Source organism: Mercenaria mercenaria, chromosome 13 (assembly GCF_021730395.1).
Source record: "Mercenaria mercenaria strain notata chromosome 13, MADL_Memer_1, whole genome shotgun sequence".
NCBI classification, from domain to species: domain Eukaryota; kingdom Metazoa; phylum Mollusca; class Bivalvia; order Venerida; family Veneridae; genus Mercenaria; species Mercenaria mercenaria.
Window position 1 is genome coordinate 79,623,905 of NC_069373.1, and position 22,875 is coordinate 79,646,779.

The following is a 22,875-nucleotide window of genomic DNA, read 5'->3' on the forward strand; positions in this document are numbered from 1 at the left end:
GGTTACTTATTACGACATTTTCAAATAGAAATTGGGCAGTTTGATTTGTAAAACCTATTTTAGTTTCCTTTGATAATTTGTTACTTATATACTAAAACTAAGCTCTAAGACTGTTCAAATTCAGTAGAAAATTGTGGTTTCTTGAATGAAATTGATGTTACCATGGAAATGGAGCCCGTGACTATATATCTAAATGAAAAGTTCAAAAGCGTTGGACACTGGTCTATTCAAGGAACACAGCTTCGGTTTTTTATTTGCATTTCAACAATATCCGTGAGAATAATAGCAGCATGCAGAGCGATTTTTCCATAAAAAAAGTCAGACAAGGGGTACTGGTATAAGTATTTTTAGCTGTACAATTTGTTTAAATAAATGCAAATAACACGAAAATATTACTTACGTTAGAAATAAGATGGTTTAAAGCTACATTAACAAGAAAGATAATTTTATTTGATATATTTATAAGAAATTACGATAAAAACAAAGTAAAAGCTATTTAAACATCTGTTGCCATGGTTATTTTAAACGTTAAGAAAAATGTGGTACCATGTAAAGTGCTTGGTATTTTGCTAATAATGTTACTCAAATTATCAATGTGGGTCAAAAAACAGAATGGCACCGAAGCCGTCGAAAAACCCGTTTTCATACATAGTTGTTTAAAAATGAGAGAAAATGCGTTACCATGGAAACACGAGCCCTGTGATATATCCATATTTAGCTTATATAAGATAGCTAACGCGCACACTAGTAAAATTATCAATTATGCAGACTTCTACGGATAACAATGAAACCAAAATACACTAAAAATATTTGATAACCGTATTGTTCTTCCACTTTAAATATAAAATACCTTTAGAGGGTCATGTACTTCAAACCCGGATAAAAATATACTTGAAGTAACAGAGATAAACGATATTGAGATTGTACAGTTTAATCATTAGATTACACGAAATACAAAATATTGCAGCGGTTCAACTAATTTGAATTAACCCTGGTAACAAGGTAACCTACCTCCTTAACTGGTAACTTTTTCCTTCTTCAGCTTCGTCTTATTTAAATGGTTTACCATTGCCATACAGGTATCCATGTACTTGCTCTCGGTATTGGTTTGAAAGACGCCAAGGAGCTGAACGAAGTTGCGAGTCCACCATCAGAAGAAAACGCTATAGCATTGAAAAACTTTGATGAGCTCAAAGTTGTTAAAAATAGAATATTCAATGATCTCTCCAAAGGCGCATGTCCCCGTAAGTACTGTTTTATTGATTAAATGAATATTATATTGCCAATGAACAATTATAAATAATACTTAATTGGAGACCTTCAATATTGTCTGACAAGTTTTCAAACAGTAAAAAACATGCTATTTTTGTAGAACATATACTGCAAATGCAAGAAAATATACTTTTATGTCAAATACCACTGCGTTATGCAACACTAGATCTAACATTTCGGTTTCTAGTAATAACAATTTCATATGATTATATTTGTAGAACAACCAGAGAAGAGATGTGGAAGTAAGTATTTGTTTATTTGTCTAATTCTTAGAAGGGACAGAAGGAACATTTAGAATTGAAAGCAGTTGTAATTTTACTTCTTTTATAATTTAAAAGACAAAATGAGTCTGAATTAGAGAAACTTAGATAATGCTATGAAAACAAATAGCAAAGGGAATATCTTTCGAATGGCTTGGTGTAATGATTGTACGTGAACTTATGCCAAATTATTGACGCATTTGAGATTCAAATGTGAGAATGTCGTGCGTTTATTGTTGTTAAAAGATCTAGGAAGAAAGATACACTAACCACGTGATAAATTAAGACTAATGTACAACTGTCTGAGAAATAATTTCATTAAAATCTAATTAGGAACGTCGGTAAAAAGTATCTGGACAGTTTTGAAAAAAGAAAAAACAGCGTTTTTTTACAGTCAGTTTTATTAAAATTTTGTAATACATATTTTGGAATCTGTGTTAACATGAATTAAGTTATTTGACCCCTAATAGTAATGTTTAAAAAATGGCATTTGCTTGGTATATTCTTAAAGTTGATATTGTTTCGTACTGTGTTGCAAATTTTGAACAACTTTTACCGTGCCGTTTTTTGCAAATTTTGTATAATTTATGGTATTTCGTCAAGCTAAGTAGAGACAATTTCATTGTGATGGCCACTATCTAAAACGATAGCAGAGAATTCATTACAGTATTAATTTTGATAAAAGAAACATCAAACTATTGTTAAACAATTATAAAACACAAATAAAACTGTGAATATCATTTTTTTCTATGGTGCCGCAAGTAAACAGATTTAATGAGACAGAATTCTAACTCCAACATTGAAAAATTAAGGTCGAATCCTGTGGATCTGTTTTGAATTTTGCTCACTTCATTCAAAAATAACCTTGGGGCAGAAGTAAAACCTACCTGCATTTCTTCCACAATATGAAATTTACAGAATAAAGGCAAAACAGAGAACTTATACCGCATGTAACTCAGTATATAAAGATGTCTAACTCTACCCCTCCTGATTCAGAGGTAAATTCACTTTGAACAGCAAGAAATCGCTTATAAAATGAACATTTTCCACTTTTGTATAATACATCCATAATAAGCCTTGAAAGAAGTAAAAACTTACTAGAAAAAAGGAAAATATGAAAAACAAATTTGGTCCCGGTGGGGCTTGAACCTACGCTCCCCTGAAAATTGCAGTCAAAGTAGGTTAATGGTAGGAATTGAATACTCTTCTAAAAGGAGGTACTTTATTACGGGTCCAATACCTTAAAACTTGAGCTCCACATGCACATGTGCCAATGAACAAGCTCCGAGTATCAGAAAAGAAACCACCACATCACATTCGATTTAATGAATAATGACAAATGTATATCAAAATATTTGCATAAATGTTGCAAGAATGAATTAAATAAGAAAAAAATGCTGTTTTTTTACTTAACTTGAGTGTATGTAGATTGGCTAAATACATCAATACGTAAAGAATCTAGCATTTCTAGTCAGGTAGTCTTGTAAACAGGAGTATGACGTATTTGAGCCGCTCGGTTCTTATTCAACGTCAAAGTCGTTGTTTCTTAAATTACAAAAAAATCCATTAGGAGCAACAGCTGTTTGTAAAACACGTATGTCCCCCATGGTGACTTGTCCCATTTTTGTACCCCGCCATTTTTTAAGAAAAAAGGGGGCATAAAAATAGGCTGCGTCCTTCCGTCCTTCTGTCCTTCCTTTTGTCCGTACAAGCTTTCATTTGCATACTTAGGTAGCTATAGGAACAATTGGTAACTATCCTTTTTCTTTGATGTCATTCTTTCCATAAGCGTTTATGTGGCTATTTTTCTTTTACGTACAAAAAAGAGAACAAAAGTGTAGCTGCATAAATACCCATATGTAGTCTGTCAAATAACTTGCCATAAGACGACGTGTCATGCGTAAGACCCAGACCCTTAGCTCCAATATCAAGGTCAAACTTAAAGGTCAAATTTTGACAGGGTTTGTTTCGTGTCCAGTCCATGCCTTTGCCATTCATACGCAAGACCAAAACCCCTAGCTCTAAGGACAAAGTCATATTTAGAGGTTAAAGGTTAATATGATTTTTTTCTAACCGGTCTATAACTCTGCCATTCATCAAGGGATTATGAAATTATTTGGCAAAAATGTTTCCCATATTCAGACGACGTGTCACTGGCAAGACTAAGACCATTAGTTCTTAGGTAAAGGTCACACTAAGAGGTAAAAAGTTAACATGGCCTGTTTCTTGTCAAGTTCGTAACTATGCCATTCATCAAGGAATTTTAAAATTACTTGACACAAATATTTCCCTATTATGAATTGATGTGCAAGAAATACATCAAAATTGTTTAATTACTTGGCACAACTGTTGGTAACTCTGTTACAAATTCCTGTCAGTTCCGTGATCATAATGACCTTGTCTTTTGATCTACTAGCCCAAAAGAGTCTGAAGGTTCTTGGTTGAAGTGATTTTCAAGTTACCGTTTTCAATGTTCAGGTCTGTGACCTTGACCTTTGTCCTGGTGAATCCAAAAACAATAGTGGTTATTTACCTCATACGCCCAATTATACTATCAAGTTTGAAGGTTCTGAATCAAGTGGTTCTCAAGTTATTGAGGGGAACTGTTTTCAATGTTTAGGTCCCTGTGACCTTGACCTTTGGCCTAAGGATCACCTAAAACTACAGAGGTCATTTACTTGAAAATTCCTATCGTGCTACCAAGTTTGAAAATCATATGTCAAGTGGTTCACAAGTTGTTAGGCGGAAATCGTTTTCAAGTTTGAAGCTCCTGTGACCTTGAATTTTGACCTACTGACACAAAATTCTATAGGGGTAATTTGCTTCGTACGCCCAATTATGCTACCAAGTTCTGGGTCAAGTGGTTCTCAAATCATTTGGCGGAAACCGTTGGCTGTACGGACCGACCGACAGGTGCAAAGAAATATACCTCCACTTTTTCGAAGGGGGCATAAAGAGATATTACTATGAAACCTGGAATATGGGAGACAACCATTTTCCAAGTTGTCATAGATTGTCACCGAAGTTGTTGGAGGCCTAGGTCGGGTATGTATCTAGTGTGGCTAATGTAAAGGTCAAATATTAGGGACCTTGTTTTGAGGTGTTGTCTCCTGTCTTCAAGTTGATGATTATGTATTGCAGCCAGTTTTGAATTTATGCAAATGAATTATAAGTGATATAACTTTTTTAAAAGATAAAACTGATCAAAATAAGCATTACGGTCACATAAAACGATTACTGTTTAAAAGAAAAAAAGTCTTCTGGCACTGAATTTAAATGTGCCTTTTCACTGAATTCCAATGATTTACCAAGAGTATATGTTTTCTAGCTCCTTGTGGTAATACTACAATTGACGAGCGTTATTATATTTGCTGCGAGGGCGTGCCACACAAAAGAATGGCGGGCAGTAATACACAGTGCTGCGGTACTGAAGCCTATGATCCCAACTGTTTCATCTGCTGTGAAGAAAATAACCTTGTATCAAAGTGAGCATTATATACCTGTGTATATATTTACATCAAACTTTCTTGTACCGATTCCGTATTGTGTTGTATGGTTGTGTTAAAGTGTACATGTATTTGTCTTTGGTATGCATTCATATGATACCTTATCAAGATATTTTCGTAAAATGTACAGTGTTCGTATGTATGTCTAGCGAAACTATATTAGTATAATGAACTTGGGCGAATAGTGTTTCAAATTTCATTACCTGTAATGAACAGATTCAGTCAAACCTAGTCTGCTTTACGTTGTTTGGTTAGTGTTCTACACTTCCAAAGGATCTTCTCACAAATATTATTAAATAAAATGTATTTCGACAAACATTAATTAGACCAGTCAAACATATTCATATGGCTCATACTTCAATGAAAACTATGTTACAATCTCGATTATTATTTGTAGATATGCCGGCAACTTTACAGAATGCTGTTGTAAATGGGCATACGACAGTCGAACACATTTATGTTGCGGTAACCACATTTTACCACTAGTGGCGGGAAAATTTACGTTATGTTGTCATAATGAGACGTACGACACAAGAACACAGGTATTCCCGCACCAAACGTATTCATTAAGAAATCAAAAGCGTGCAAAATCCTTATAAAATGATATTCCGCTTTATTCACCGGCTGAGTTAAACATTTACCTTTTTGTGCAATTAATTAAGCTTCTGACCACTTTTTTCACAAACGATAAAATCCATTGAGGAGTCGATGGGCATTTGACGACTTGAAATTTTGAATATAATTATCATTATTACTTTTATAGTTGTTTTATATAAAAATTGAACAGCTTATAAAATAGATATGTCATTCTAAAAAGAATAATATTGTCAATTTACTGATGAATGCTTGAACTTCCGAAAAACTCACTATTTTCTTAGAACTTTTACATACCTTTATTTTTGATTATTTTCAGTAATGTTCCAGTCCTGAAGTTTAAAATTACTAGGTTAAACATCATTTTCTTGTATTTTGAAAACTGATTATTTCTATCTGTATACAAATGTAATTCTTTCTTAGACGATGACAACGTTTTGATAATATTTTACGTTTGGGTCAGACCGAGACAATATGGCGAACTGTCTACTACAGCCCACATGAAATACAGTGTACCTCAAGGATCTGTCCTAGGACCGAAAAACTATATCATGTACACAAAACCCATCGGTTCAATCTGCAGAAGTCATGGACTGAATCATCACTTTTATGCTGATGACTCACAACTATATTTGTCGTTGAAGCCAATTTATTTATTTATTTTGTTGGGTTTGTCGCACCGAGACAATTTTAGGTCATATGGCGACTTTCCAGCTCTGATGGTCGAGGAAGACCCCAGGTGCCTCTCCGTATGTTATTTCATCACGAACGGGCAATCTTGTAGAACCACCGACCTTTCGTAGGCCAGCTGGATGGCTTCCTCGCATGAACAATTCAACGCCCCGAGTGAGGCTTGAACCCACATCGATGAGGGGCAAGTGATTTATAGTCAGCAACCTTAACCACTCGGCCACAGAGGCCCCCGTTTAAGCCAAACATGTTTCCTACCAACATTACGCGCTATCTCGAATTGAGATCTGTCTCAAAGACATTGTCTCTTGGATGCATCAAGACATGCTGAAGCTCAATATTGACACTACTGAAGTCATTTTGTTTCATACAAAATCTCTCATAAATACCCGAAAATATCTGCGTGAATGTAGGACCCTCTCGGATTAAACCGTCAATCTGTGTGAATAATTTCGGTGCTAGAATGGATTCAAACATGGTCATGACGCAGCATGTTAACTCTCTATGTAGAGCTAGTTATGCACAACTTCGACAAATAGGCCACAATAGACAGTACATCACAGCTGATGCTACCAAGTGTCTTGTGAACACTCTGGTTACATCGAAAGTACTACTTAACTCGCTGCTGTCTAAACTTTCCAAAGATATACTGCAAAATATTCAATGTGTACAAAACACAGCGGCCCGCATCATAGATTAGATTCAGAGATTCAACTCACTGTCCGCATTTAAAAATTCTTTGAAAAACACACCTTTTTCATACATGTTATATAAGATAACAAAATGAAAAATGGCGTTGAACCCAAAACGAACAAACAAACAAAAATAACAAATTCATGAAAAGTTTGTTTCGTGTTGAGAAAGCGATTGCTCTCTTTAAATAGTATGTTGCGTGATTTAGCGTTGAGCAAGGATGATCTTGTTTTATTTACCATTCGTTTAAATCTTTATCAATGCATTTACATGTATATAAATGTATGTATGTGTTCTTTAATGTCTTTGAAAAGCACTTTTGAACGTACATATTTTGTATGAAAAAAATGCCATATAAATGTGGTAAAATACAAATAATAAGTAAAAATCGCACTGTCCTTCCGTCCGTGTGTGTTTGCGTCCGTGTAAATTCTTCTGTTTTTTTTTTTTGTTTTTTTTTGAATAATCATGTCTTTTTATGACTGTCATTATGTTCATTTATTAATAGCAGACTGTGAATAATTGCATATAAAGGACAAATTGAAAAATGACAGTCTTAAAACTAAACGAAAAGAAGGTTTTCGTTGATCTAATCATTTTTTTCTATTTGTCCGCCATAGGCACTTTTGACAGATTGCCATTTTCAACTCAATGTAAGGGAAAAAACTGTAGTAGACAAATGTACATGATAGCTTTCGTGAAATAGACATGATTATTCCATAAAAGAAGATCTAAAACTTGTTTGTAATCGTACACCATATTGACAATCTTATTGTTCAGTAGAAATCTTCATGTTTTACCGTAATGTCCCGTACTAACCCGTGTTTAGAATATTCTCAAAAAATTGTTCCTATTTAGAAAAAGGATTCCATTTGTAAAAAAAAGAAACAAAACTATTTTTAAAATTCCGAAGTTTTACCAAGTTATTAAAAAATTCAGCACCTGGGATGTCGTTGCAAATGCATCAAAATGAAAATATGTAACATTTCTTTGAAAATATTGAGGTTTCTAAAGTTCATGAAATGTCCAGAAGTATGGCCCCTAAATGTAGTCCTTTCTCGAGAATTCAAGCATATATCTATAAACTAACTGTTTTTACAATAATATACCTACTTTATAAACTGTTCAATTTTCATGTAAAACATCTCTGTTTCCCTATAATTTTATTATGTTCAAATTTTAAAACGTTAAAAATGCATCGAATCCTTATTTTATGCTCAATGCATTTGGCTTTTTTTTCAGTTGGAAAACAATCGCTCAACTCGTAAGCTTTTGTGTTCGAAGTGCTCCACTATTAGACTATTTCTTTTGTGTACATATCATTGCTATTTGTAGGTTTGCTGTGACAATATAATGGTGCAGCCAAGTTTTGGAGAGAGTACTAAATGTTGTAATGGGAAAAGCTATGATTCGGACTGTGATGACTGTGCTAAAAATAATATAACCCCTCGTTACGATGTAAACGAAGAATTATGCTGTGGAGGCAAAATTCAGAAGAAGCAGTTCGAAGAAAGGTATACTGTAATAATTATCACAGTTGTTTGTTCGTTTTAGTTTTTGTTGGGTTTAACGTCACGCCCACACAATTATATGTCATATAGTGATTTTAAAGCTTCTGATCGTAGACGATGACCTGTGGTGTCCCACCGGTCATAATGTTGTGTTGTGCGAGCACCTGGGTAAAATCCTCAATCTTTCATAAGCCAACTGGATGACTGCCAGTTAGATGACTGCCAGTTAGATGGCTTCCTCGCATGAAGGTTTCTACGCCCCAATTTGAGGGTTGAACCGATATCGGCGAGGGGCAAGAGTTTCGAAATCAGTGACATTAACCATGAGGTCATAGAGGCCCCTAAAGTAAAATGTAATACATTTCATTGCATTTTATATATGAATTTAATTATTCAGTTTCTCTTGTTTAAAATCATGCATAAAGATAGACCCACCTTTTGATATGTGTATATGAGTGATAAACGATAGTTATTTCAGGAACTGTACGGTTTATTTCGCTTATGATGCCAACGTTTAGTGATTTGTTTTATTTTAATGGGAATTCATAAACATGATTGTTTGTCTTTGTTTTTGGGTTTAACGCCGTTTTTCAACAGTATTTCAGTCATGTAACGGCGGGCAGTTAACCTAACCAGTGTTCCTGGATTTTGAACTAGTACAAACCTGTTCTCCGCAAGTAACTGCCAACTTCCCCTCATGAAATATCAGAGGTGGCGGACGAATGACATCAGACACAATGCCTTTTATCAAATCGTCACGGAGTGCATACGCCCCGCCCGGGGATCGAACCCGCGATCGTTAGACCAATGCTCTCCCTACTGAGCTAAGCGGGCGAAGCGGTATGATGGGAATTAAGGGTGCGCATTTACTATTGTGACTCGTTTTAATAGTTATACGCTTAATGTTCATCGAATTATCAGAAATCTTCATTTTCCTATGGTAGGTCGTGTTGTTGCGGAACAAAACAGTTTGATGTTGACAAAGGGATATGCTGCGAAGAGAAATACTTTGATCGCCCGAAAGGCGACGAGGTAACATGTTGTGGTTCAAATATACATAATCCAAAGAAAGAAATTTGCTGTAACGACGAAGTCAATCCTAGACTCAGCGGGTTTGAGACGAAATGTTGTGGAAATACATCATACAACCCAAGCAAAAGTCATTGCTGTGATGACAAACTAAACAAAAAGAAGTCTAAAGGGGACACATGCTGTTGCGGTAGCACGGTATTTGATTTTTCCAAGATGATATGTTGCGATGGTCAAGTAAGTAAATTATCAAAGCCTGGAAATCGTAGCTCCTCTGTTTGTTGCGGAAAGAGATCGTTTGATCCCACTAAACAAATTTGTTGCAAAAATACGGTAAACAAACTTGGCGTAAAAGGAGCGAGCACTGCTTGTTGCGAAAAGAAAGCGTATAATCCAGCGAAACAGGTTTGTGAAAATGGAAAAGTTACATCCATCAAGAAAGAATGCAATAACAGATTTTATAACCCCGAGACACAGATGTGTTGTAACGGATATATCAACAACGGTACAATCAAGGACCCATGGGCTCGGTGTTGCTTTGGTGATGCATATGATGCCAGAGAGAAGGTATGCTGTTGTAATGGTAACCTGGAAGAAGCTATTGCTGGAATTTACACTCAGTGCTGCTACAGCATGGCGTATGATTCAAGAACGCATACCTGTTGCGATGGACAGATTGTACGAAAGCCTTACCCATCTGCAGAATGTTGTTGCGAGAGACAAGCCTACGACAGTAACAGAGAAATTTGTTGTGGAGGGAAAGTTAACGCATGCGGCAGCGACAGAACAAAATGTTGCGACACTGAGGCATATGATCCTGTACTGGAAATTTGTTGTGACGGGAAACTGCACGATAGGAAGTATGGAGCGGACACATATTGCTGTGGAGAAGATGTATATACGCCAACATTGGCAGCATGTTGTGGTAATAGGATCGCATATAGAAGAAAAATAAATCTAGAATGGTAAGTTAAGCAGGCGTTTAGATAATAATAAGATGGCACGCTTTATCAACAATCCTTTCCTTACATAACTGAATAGGCTAGGGGCTAGGGTTAAGTGCTGTGTGGCGGCCGTAAAAAGTCGCCTCGACTTCATCTCAGTGTTGTTATATTTTCTGGTCCTTCGGGAGCATTGATTTCGACTCATTTAGATTAGAAGATTGAATACTGCTTAAACCGGTGCTAGGGGGCGTGGGCAGTGTTGCATTTTCCATTACTGCTCATGAACAGACTCCATCAAACTGAGTCTGCAATTTTCACTCTTTGCCTTGTTCTCGGTGCTTCCGAAGGATCTACTTTTTAGCTTTTATTAGGTATGTTCAAATAAATGACCGTATAGATATATTTCTTTCAGGATTGACAAACTGATTTGTTTGTCATGTTGATATGATTTATAATACCAAAATGAAAAATTTATTAATTATCAACATTCACTGCGTATTTCAACAGAATGAAAATAACGTTTACTTTCGTATAAACAACAAAGGAGCAAAAAAATCAAGAGTAACCTTTTTTGAGAGATTATTACGTGCGAATCGACATCTCCCCCACCAAAAAAAAAAAACTCAAGAAAATAAACCATAAAGAAACGGTGCCGCTTAAAAATCTTTGAAAACCACCAACCGGCACGCATCTGCAATTAACCTTGGATTCAATGGCATCTTAATTTATTTTATCTGAAGACAGATTAAGGTATTGGATCTCAATAGTAATGTTTAGAAAATGGTACTTGCTTGGTGTATTCTTAAAGTTGACTTTTTTTTGCATTGTGTTGCAAATTTTCACAACTTTTACCGCGCCGTTTTTTATAATTTTTGTATGATTTTTAGTATTTCCTCAAGCTCAAGTAGAAACAAATTGCAGTGAGGGCCACTGTCCAAAACGTTTGCAGAGAATTCACTATCCCATTAATTCTAATAAAAGAAAAACCAAACTATTAGTAAACAGTAATAAAACGCAAAATATCATTTTGTCTAGGGTGTCACAAGTAAACGGGATTTGATAAGGCAGAATTTAAACTCCAACATTAAAAAAAATATGGTCGATTTCTGTTGGACTGTTTTAAATTTTGCTCACTTCATTAAAAAATAATCTTGGGGCAAATTTAAAACCTACCTAGATTTCTTCCACAGTATGTAATCTTAAGAGTAAAGGCAAAATAGATTACCGCATGTAACACAGTATTTTAAAGATGTCTAACTCCACCCCCTTCTGTTACAGAGGTAAATTCACTTTGAACAGCAAGAAATTGCTTATCAAATGAAAAGTTTCCACTTTTGTACAATAAATCAATAATAAGTCTTGAAAAAAAGTAAAAAAAACTTAGTACGAAAAAAAGGAAAATTAGGAAATAGAATGGTCCCAATGGGGCTTGAACCTACGCACCCTGAAAAATTTCAGTCAAAGTAGGCTTATTGTACGAACAGAATACTCTTCAGAAAGGAGGTACTCTATTACGGCTCTAATACCTTAAAGTTTAAAAAATGCCTAGTTTTGGCTATTCTATTTATTTTTAAAAACGTCAGTAGAGAATTAATGATATGATTTCCCATATGTGTTAAGGAACCTTATAATTTATAGTACTCTGCCGTACAAGCGTAAATATATTAAGTGAATCTGGGCATATTAAAACTAACATGAATGCAACCAAGCAAAATAATAACAGACTCGGTTTGATTGAGTCTGTACAGGAGACGTAATGGACAGTGCAACACTCTCTTGCCACTAAGCACAGGCTTAAGCAGACTTCTATTACACAGGTACTGAATAGAATAAGACAGCAAAAATATAACAACACTTGGAGATGTATTAAAGCTGCCACAAGGCTAATAAAGATCGCTGTTGTGATAGTATGTATAAGAAGATCCTTTTGACCTTCTGGCAAATGGCTAGATGCCAGAAATTGCAATGTGGTTTATACCCGTATGAACGCACAAAAAATACATTTAATATTAGAAAATCTCATATTTAAATCTCCGTTTAAATGCGTGTTTTACAAATGGCAATCTGCATGGTCGTTAGGTTTTTTGTTGTTTACTCTAAGTGGTATGTGATGGACGTGTCCATTTGAATTGTAAATCTGAAGTTTAGGTCGTTGACCATAATAATTGTATATTATAAGTACGTTTTTGAGCTGTTCTTTTACAATGTATCGCAATATCTTTTTTTTTTATCAAATCAGCTCTGCTCTGATTTCAAGACTATCATTTGAAACAACTAAAAGTGGAAGTTTTAGAAATATTTGATTTATTAACGTGCCTACGTATACTTCTTAGATATAAAATAATTTCCTAACATCTGTAACTAAATGATTTATTGAAATTTAATTTGATAAGTAAATCATCATTATCTGATTTTTTTTTATTTTCAGGTAAAAGCCGTGAACTTCAAAGGCGAAATTTAATCAACATTCATTTTATCAAACTTGATTTCTCGTACATATCATTGCTTGTTTTATTTTAGTAAAGCATTTGTTGATTATTTATCCCATTGTGTTGTTTAAACACATCGTGTATCTGTGTATGTGAGTTTGTCATTTTGATTAATAAAAAAGTATTATATTGCTTGTATGATACATTGATAGATATAAACATGAATATTCATTTCACGTTCGGTATATAGAAACATTCTAAAGGGTGTAAGGAACGTTCATTTGTCGTTGGAAAGTAAACCGGCATGCAGAAATGTACAGTGTTTTGTCACAATAAATGCTTCTAGATTAACATATGGCTGATACTGTACAGACATATGACTGATACGTTACATACATATAGCTGAAACGATGCAGACATATGGCTGAAACGATGCAGACGTATGGCTGATACGGTGCAGAAATGTGGGCGATACGGTGAAGACATATGGCTGAAACGGTACATAAAGGATTGATGTTTAGGTACAGATATATGTCTGAAACGATAGGACATATGGCTGATACGGTAAAGATATCAGTCAGATACGTTGAAGATAAGTGGCTGATACCTTAAAGACATATGGCTGATACGATACAGATCTATGGTTGAAATGTTACAGGTTTTGTAATATTCAGATAATTTTTTTGGAGAAAGTACAATTTCAAAATTTGATACACTTAATCATTTACAGGTCAACATTTGACTAACCTTTTTAGTAAGATGTTTAACAAATGTATGTTAAATAGAAAATGTAACACCAAACCAATAAAATAAACATACTCTCTTACACTTGTTACAGTATGCATTTTGTACGTAAAACTAAAAGCAAAATCATGTTTAAATGCTTATTTCAGTATCGATTACTTTTGGAATTTACGTTTGTATTGTCGCTTGACACCATATATACTGTTCTGATGATATATATTGTATATTTAACTGTCATATTTTGTTTTCACGCTGTAGTCTTTCATAAATTGCTTATTCTATAGTATATCAATATAACTTTGAGCGGCACAGTAGCCGTTGCTCAAAACGTGGGGAACATATATATTTGGAATGTGTTGGTTTCATAAAACTTTTTCGTGCATCATAGATCTATCAACAATTATGTTACAAATTCACGTATCATTGTTTCATTATAGGTTGTCCATTATCCTGTATCATTAATAATTATTTTTCATTGAATCATAAAACATCATCTGTTTAATGTTTATTGTTATGTATTCTCTAATTATAAAGCAAACTATGGAGAGCTATTCAAAAAAAATTTACATAAGACATATCAACGGAATTTGTGTTAATTTTAAGACTTTTTTGCACTTACATTCGGATTTCTAGCATTTGATTCTCAATATTGCTATCAGATTTGTATAAATTAGCACTTTAGCTTAAGCTAAATTATTTGTAAATTAACAACTACCTCAGATGTAGATTTAACCCGATTTGTATAGACTAGATCTAGTTCATAATTTTTTCATGTCTGAGCAAAGTAATTATGCTTATTGTGATTTGACATCCTCAGTCTACATAGCAAAGTTTTAACTAAGAAACTAAGAGATCTTGATAGATAGAGGTAAATCAGTTTGACTCTTTGGCATATATTTATGTGTAAAATATTGCGGGGGAGGGTGGTTAGACCATATTCTAAAATACCTAACTTAATTGACATATCATAAAAGTAAATTTATTGCATATATGAGGACAGGAGACTTGCAAAAACAATATAACCTTTACTACTTGAGTTTATACCAATTTATTTTAGCTCAGTTGTGATGAAAGATTGAAGTTTATTTAAGTTACTCCTAATCCCGCTTCAGTAACCCCAATGTTTGTGCCATTCGAGAAGGTGCTGCCGTGACCCAAATGGGAAATATTCCATGACCTCCGGGTTGATATATTGGCCTTTGATTATCGCATCTATTTGTTCAATTAGTGTATAGCCATTAGAAAACAAAAAATACATCAAATGAGTTATTACAATGCATGTATGTTACATTATAAATAAAATGGTAAACTGTAATTGTTCGAATTCCTTTTTTCCGTACATTAACAAGTATATAAAATACCTATGTTCGGTATACCCCGTTAAACAACCAGCCAAGGTAGCAACATAATCTGGCTGAAATGAAGAACAGATGTCAGGTGATCGGCTGTTAATGCAAGTGGCTGCTTAAAAGAGGTGGTCGTTACAGCAAGTTTAGCTGACGGAAACTTGCAAAACCCTTTCGCTCTTATGTTCTGGTAGACATAAAGGACACTTTGTCTGCTTAAATCTTATGTAAAGATGCCCTGTTTGTTAAATGTTTGACATACGACTATTTTTTTTTGTTTGGTTTTGATTTTCCTAGGGATTAAGTTTATAGTTTATATCAAACTTTGTTCAAACTGTGAACATTTTTTATAGAGAGGATTGTTTGTGTTCACTGTGAAAAGATTTTTGCCTACCAACTGTACTAATTTAAACGCCTCTTGAACTTTTTTGGCCATATCTTTCATAATTTTGAAAGTACATTTATCAGATATGTTACACAGAAAAAGTGAAAAGTGCAAATACATCACTGAATTTATTTAATAACCTCTACCTACTTTAAATCCAAGACGTGCTTTTACAAAACGAGCACATATCTTTTATACTTAAGGATACGTGGATGCGGATATATATTGAGTTCTCAATGATACATTCTAGACAATTATGTTTATCTGTGTGACTTTTTACAACTGAGCTGAGGAGTAGGATAAACAAAAAGGCGTTTGTTGAAATTTTGAAATGTTGTTTACAACATATTGTTCGGAATGTGTGATAGATCACAAAAATGTACTATTGGTGATATTACAGATATTGTCAAAATATCTATGGCGCGTTAAAAGTTTTGTTTTGTGTATCATTATATCCTTGACATTGTTTGTTGTCAGTTCTTACCATGTTGCTAAGACGGCAAGTACTAATAAACGCCATGATATTCGAAGGTTAGTCTGATTCATGATCTCAATGAGAATGAAATAAACCTTACCCTGCTGAATTTCTACAATGAACATGTCCGTCTTTCATTTTAGACAGTACCATTAACTGTTTAAAGTTGTGATAACCAAAAATATACTGACTGTATGGCGAACAGTGCAAATCTTGATCAAACTTTACGTTTATTGTCTCAAATAATCAAAATTCAAAATAAATTCCAAAATTTACACAATAGAAAATGTTGTCTTTATATTTTTTGACAACATTTCTAGGATATAATAAAATGTAATGAAAATAAAACATTTTTTATAACGGACAACTTGTTTTACTGTATACGTAGCTTAAGTAATATACATCCGAAAGAGACAATAAAACATGATTGTCCATATTTTTCTGCAATATTTAGATATTTCTCGAACTCTGTATCATTTTGCCAGAGGCCATAACTCTACTATCCGCCAACATTATTTCATTCATTAGGGTGTTTGATTCTTTACACACGTTTTTTATAGTCATTATTAAACATGTTTAAATATAAATAAGAATTCTCAACAGTTACTGTATTCATTCGTGGCTACACCATACAAAGCCACAATTTCTCTACATTCCGTCATCTTACATGTAAACAAACATCTATGTTTCACTGCATTTGCCTTTCCAATAGATTTGATTTTTACCGACTAAACATGTTCACAATCAGTTTATTTCCCTTACAGCGAGATGTTCAATATCGCCGGAAAATAGTTTAACTTTCTATTGCCGCCCCGTAGTGGGTTGTGCAGTAATAACTGGATATGTTCTTAATTGTAAACCTTATTGCGTGTGTGTGATTTATATACATGATACATGGATAACATTAATACCATGTAAACCAATAAAATAAATAAAATAGATAAAAAATAAAGTACACAATAAAATATAACGATATATCATAAATCACACCAATTCATTGTTAAAGCTACACGCCTTGAGATTGAAAGGAAATCTTTAGTACGTAATCGCAATAGAAAGAAATTTTGAAATGGTTCAAACTAATTTATGAGCAGTTTACCAATAATAAAACTATATTAGTCAATAAAATGTGTAGAAGACTCTCGAAGTTAGGACATTCACATTTTGATATAGAACATTAGGAATGATCCTATTGCTTTAAACACATTAATATCAAATAGTATTTGAGCACTGTGGTTTTATCATTTTCAATATTTGTCCTCTTAACGCCATTGATAATGCTTATAAAATCTTGAATGACGGTAGGAGCAACAGCATTATTGTTAGAACTAAATTGCAAGTATAACTGCACACTGAATGTCCCAAGCTCTCGTATCTTTTACACTCAAAATCTTCCATCTCCTTTTGATGCATTCGTAAATATTAAAATGAACAACACAGATCGTTTGTTATAAAGATTTATTACAGAATTGAAATGGCTTCTTAACAACAATTTCGAAACATATTTAAGCATCAAAAAACGCAAATCACTATCGTATATTGATTAGAGATATTTCATTGACAGTCGTTATTGTTGAATATGGTTGTCTAAATCGCATTTGTGCAAATAAATTATGTTCATGCATAAATATACGGAAACCCTGTTCATACAGGTTTCTCAAAACTTTCAACTGATTTTTCGAGGAAACATCTCCCCAATTAGTATAGTACAGATGATTCGTGCTGGTTTTACCAAAATGTATTTCGATACAAATTTGCTTCACATATTTCAGTACTCCTGATTGAAATATTTCTGGAAAAGCAGTCCATTCTCCACCCTCTATGTCAATTTTCAAAATATCGAGTACTCTCTGTAAAATACACAAATTTCTTTCATTCTTTTCACTTATCAAAATAAATCGATAAATTATCAACCTTACGATGATAATAAAGCAACTGCTTCAGTTAGAAAATCAAATACAATTTCACATGTCAGGAACTTAACTTGAAACCGAAATATGATTGGATTCGTTTCACCAAACGTATTGACTTCAGTAAAATAAAAAAGTGTGAAAACGACATAAACGAAAATGTTGCAGGCTCGGTTTGATTGAGCCTGAAAGATAGGAACATAAGACATAGCACGCAATAGCATATATAAGCAAAGATCAACGGAAGGCCACGTTCAAGAACACAGTACATTTATAACATTAACCTATACAAGTATATTTATGTACATGATAAGAAATAGTAATTGTATACAATGTCAAGAATTGAAGGGTTCCTGCGAGAAAACAAATGAGCCGCGCCATGTGAATGTGAAAACCAACATAGTGCTGGTCAAGATCCATTCTGTTCGCTTTCAAAGCCTATTGCAATAAGAGAAACCAATAACGAACAACATGGATCCTGATCAGACTGCGCGGATGCGCAGGCTAGTCTGGATCCATGCTGGTCGCAAACGCACTAGTGCGGCTCATATTTTGACCCCACATTCCTAAGTTAAATGCATACTGTGATATTATCATTTTAGATACGTTAGACAGTTGCCTAAGCATTTTCAAGGATGGTTTGTCTAGAGACTTATTAAAACCTAAAATAAATGAATCCGCGTCAATACTAGGTATGCAGCCGAAGGTCTCAGATAGTATACACTCGTACTTATTTTCATGTGTGCGTGTATTAACGACTGACCGAGCAGGGATACCGGTTTGAAATTTTCCGGGGTGTATGTGCCACTGATCGTTCAAAGGCGGTGTTCTACTGTACTCCTTTATTTGTTTTGTTTTTCATTGTTTTTTTTTTTATTTACTTTTTATGTCTATTTATTGTCAATTTATCTGTTAAGTCTTGTTAAGTTTGCACGTAGCAATTCTCTTTTCAATGACACTTAACATTTCTTAAGTTTATTTGATTTCAACATATGCAGGCGGGCGACTATAATATTGTAGTAATGCAAAACAATTTCTGTTCTGTCTTCAAAGTTTTTTATCAATTATTTCAAATTTCGATTCGAATTATCAATAAAATTCATTAAAAACGATTTTTACTTACCTCAGTATGGTTAAGGTGTTTCCGAATACCTGAAAGAGTCTGCATTCTCCACCCCTTAGTGTTAGTACTATTCGTATCTGACAGTCCAAAAAGATGAAAATTTATTCCATTTGGAATGCTATTACTTTTTATTGATTTACTGTAAAAAAACAACAGAACAACACTAATTTCAAGATACATCCTACAAAGTAAATTAATTTTGCTAGAAACACATAAATACCCGGCATTCAATTTTCAGCTTCATAACATTTATTTTTATTTCAAATACGTGTACTTTGAAATACATTTGTACACATGCAAAATTGGCAAAATCTTTATTTTTTTCAAAATGTATTTAAACTTTCAATGCTTGAATAATCACTCGTACCACATTGGAGATATCAAACTGTTAGTAAGACATCGAGGAGCTACGTAAATCTGATATGGGCGCATATGCCAACTTTTTCAGCATTTCCTTATACTTCTACATACCATTTTACCATATACTAGTTAGAACTTGAATACTTGTTTTTAATTGTAAAGTGTGATACATTACACGCCTAGAAATTAAAAAAAGAAAACCTATGATTGGAAACATACAAACACCAACATCCTGAATTGATTAAAAATACAGTGTAGTGCTATATAATGTTGAAACCGTATTACCATACTAATGTTAATACTTACGTTGGATCGAATGTGTGAATTTCACAATTGAAGTGCTTTATTATAGACAGTTCAAAGTCAAACTGGAAATTCGACCTGAAAATAGTTCATTGTACCAGTTTAGCTTAACGTGTCTGCATGTGGCAATCGCAGTTAGATATCATTTTGAAATACCATGATCTTTCAAACTGACTGACAGTTACTGTACCGTACTATACAGTTCTTTTCGATAGAAAGTGCCGATCATTAGAGTATTTTTGATTGATATGTGTATTTATTTTGGAGGCTAAAGTCTAATCAAAATATTTTACGACATATGAAGACTTCCAGACGGCTTGAATGTTGAAGGCGGAAACCAGGTGCTCACGCCGATGTCGTTTTACATGACTGCGATCTTCCGTTAGATGCTGGAAGGACTTATTTACACGGGAGTCTCAAATCTTCGGAGACAGGAGGAAGTAATTACATGTTGGGAGATTTTACTTTTCCGCACATGTCAAAAATTGTTTGGCGGGGATAACTTTAATTTATATTATCTTGTAACTTTGGAACATGGTTGAATTAAGAGTGCAATTTGTTGAACCTTAAACTGGTTTAACCTCCCAAGTGGTGTGTTTGACCGTTCCAGTGTGGTTCCCCATTGTGTTCCTTTACTTGTTTTGTATTTTCTTTATTCATTTTGACCTTCTTCTGCATCTGCAGCAATAAATCGTACGAATCCAGTGTTTATAGTTCGTGATGACATCACGTTGTTATGACGTTAATTAAACATTCCAGATGTCACAAAATTTGAATAGCTACGAATGTTTACATTAGAAGAGGGGTCATAAGAGACATCTGTATTTTGTATTTTATAGGACGTTACCCATGCAAAACATAATTACGAATAAATTGAATGGGCGGATTAAATAAAGTAAAGTTCATTCTAAAGTTTGAAATCTCAAGGAATTTTAATCGAACTTCAACTTCATACGTTAACTTCGCAAGAGAAGTTGAAGGGGAAAGCGAAGGTTGAAAGCTCAAACTCTCTAAAATTTAAGGTAAACGTTTAAGACAAAATATAGCGTACATGATTGTAAATTATTCTTTAAAGCATTTTAATGAACAGGCTTTGCTAGCGACAAGTCTAAAATTTGAAATGTATTAAATTGCAATAAATGCTAAAGAAGTATACACTTACCCAAACGAATAGACAAGACAAGGATATTTCGGTTTATACTTTTCATCAAGACAAACCTCCTTTCCACCGTCTTTCATATCACCAAATCGCATCTGGTTACGGCACAGCACTTGTATGGAATTTATATATCTATTTCAACAAACAAATTATAATTTCAGTGTTTTTCGTTTTTAAAATCTGTTCGAAGCAGGTTTAGTAAACTCTCGATTTCCATGGGCATAATTTTTTCATAGATACACATTATTACAGTATGTCTTCAAAAAAAAAAAATGGTAAAATGAAATATTGCTGTATATTATACATACCGAAAGAAGTGTTAAACGATATGATACAACCGTGAAGAATGTGCATTTTGCAGTCTTTTGACATAACTAATATAACCTTGCATAAATAAAAGAATTTCAAAACTGTATTATACAGCACTGTAGACTATAAAGTTTGCTCGTAATTACAAACAAACAACAATAGAGAATGCTTCTGAGGTAGTAAACTGACATCATCTGTCCATAGATCGCGAAGTCCTCAGACCTGTTAACTAAAATATATATGTCAATATGCAAGTTACCTGGCGTAGGCAAAATCATTCCTTAATTATTTCTCGCAATGTTTGTAGTCTTAAAGTCACAGTGACTATAATCTATGGACTTTTGAGACACCTAATGGCAACTTCGAGTCAGACCGTAAAGCTTATGTGAAATGTGACTTACTGATCTTGAGAGAAACAGGAAGTTCCTAGACTTATTCTTTGAACATTTACTTGTTATTGATCGGAATAAATGCCCAGCCTAAGGAATACTGACCATTGACCTACCCATCCTAAAGGTATAGAGTATATTTACCTATTCCAAACGTCATATTTCTAAGTATACATTTTATAGACAGTAAATCAAAACTGAAGTTAGTCTTTTTGTGAGATTGACCTCAGCCTTTGACTTGCAGGTCTCTGAAACTATGTCTTTTTTTTATATAGATGTATCCACTTCTAGCATATTCAGGTATATTTATCTTACAATTTATACTTTTCCAACATACCAAGGTCAATCTATTTTCAAACATTTACGTACGATGAATATATCGGAGTCACTTCAACATTTATCTACCTCCACTATAATAAGGTTAATGTGTCTCGCAAAGTGTTTAGGTAATTCCAGCATATATAGTTTTCTTTATCTTACAATGCGTACGCCTATGCATTAAATTAAGATGAAATTATCGTCTTATCTTCGAACCTACGTACATATCAAATTCAAACAATTTTTCAAAATGTATTTACTTCCAGTATACTAATGTCAAGTTATCTTCCCCCATTTTGTCAATCTCTGTATCGTTTGGCAACAAATTTATATTTCTCGTGTAGTCTTCGACAGAACAACTTTCTCCATTGTCAAAAGGTCGCCGACTCTGCAAAGTGAAATTAATAACAGTTTGTATCTTTAAATAAGTTTCTTTTCAACGTTTATCAAAATCACCAATATTGTTTCTATCACGATATGTCGTTTTCCTTGTTTTACTTTGGAATAAAATGATAGCTTCTGCAAAGGTGGTATAGAGGCTTTTAAGCTTTGAAGATGTAACAATACTCCATTTTATCTGAGACAACGGTAGCCATTGGGATACATGTTGTATTCGGTAGCTTATTCACGGGTGATAAATCGACAGAAATGAATTAAATATGACTTTGTTGACATCATATTTTACGTGTTCGCATTATTGTCATGTAAGGCCAAATTCAATACTAAATGTTCATTGCTTATCGAAAATCCATATACATTTCTACTTACTTCCAGATATTTATCCATTGCAAAATACATCAAAACGAAAGCTATCAAGGACAAAAATAAATAAACAACGAGCATATGTCTACATAACATATTTTGTGATAATAAGTACACCGTTCTTCCAAACTGAGTTATATCGGATTAGCCAAAATGAACATATTAAATTTTCATTAATTAAGAAACAAATTACGAACGTTTCAAATTTCACATTTAACCTTCTTATCGTTACACTCATTTGCCCTTACCTTATCAAATACTCGTGTATAAAGATAACGTCGCCGTTACAGATATGGAAAGAATAATCAAACCAAGCTAGCAGAATTTTCATTCGATCTGGGCCCAGTTGTTCGAAAGTTTAACA

General features: G+C 33.8%; 2 protein-coding genes across 2 annotated transcripts in view; one reads left to right on the plus strand and one right to left on the minus strand.

Moving 5' to 3' along the window:
- The window catches only part of LOC123529337 (uncharacterized), a 64,860-nt gene extending 49,873 nt beyond the window's left edge, over window positions 1-14,987 (plus strand). Inside the window, exons 33-39 of the mRNA XM_045309641.2 lie at window positions 1,080-1,244; window positions 1,491-1,514; window positions 4,861-5,017; window positions 5,436-5,580; window positions 8,351-8,529; window positions 9,471-10,520; window positions 12,928-14,987. Of these exons, the coding sequence (XP_045165576.2) occupies window positions 1,080-1,244; window positions 1,491-1,514; window positions 4,861-5,017; window positions 5,436-5,580; window positions 8,351-8,529; window positions 9,471-10,520; window positions 12,928-12,931 (1,724 nt within the window). The 3' untranslated portion in view covers window positions 12,932-14,987. The remainder of the gene's footprint in view (window positions 1-1,079; window positions 1,245-1,490; window positions 1,515-4,860; window positions 5,018-5,435; window positions 5,581-8,350; window positions 8,530-9,470; window positions 10,521-12,927) is intronic.
- A 2,353-nt stretch (window positions 14,988-17,340) lies between these two features.
- On the minus strand, window positions 17,341-22,730 carry LOC123529579 (probable methyltransferase-like protein 24). The gene is made up of 6 exons (XM_045309958.2): window positions 22,518-22,730; window positions 22,010-22,137; window positions 20,737-20,865; window positions 19,578-19,652; window positions 18,912-19,050; window positions 17,341-17,728 (listed from the first exon to the last, which is right to left on the minus strand). Exons 1-6 carry the CDS (start codon window positions 22,605-22,607, stop codon window positions 17,408-17,410), a joined length of 882 nt encoding a protein of 293 aa, XP_045165893.2. The 5' UTR covers window positions 22,608-22,730; the 3' UTR covers window positions 17,341-17,407.
- Window positions 22,731-22,875: the final 145 nt, after the last annotated feature.

What these genes read in the sequence shown, in the direction of transcription:
- LOC123529579 (XM_045309958.2), bottom strand. Translation starts at nt 22,607, where the DNA reads ATGTTATGTAGACATATGCTCGTTGTTTATTTATTTTTGTCCTTGATA. An exon ending in TTGACATTAGTATACTGGAA is followed by an intron (nt 20,866 to 22,009) that starts GTAAATACATTT and finishes TTGTTGAAATAG; the next exon opens with ATATATAAATTCCATACAAG. An exon ending in ATTCACACATTCGATCCAAC is followed by an intron (nt 19,051 to 19,577) that starts GTAAGTATTAAC and finishes GTTTTTTTACAG; the next exon opens with TAAATCAATAAAAAGTAATA.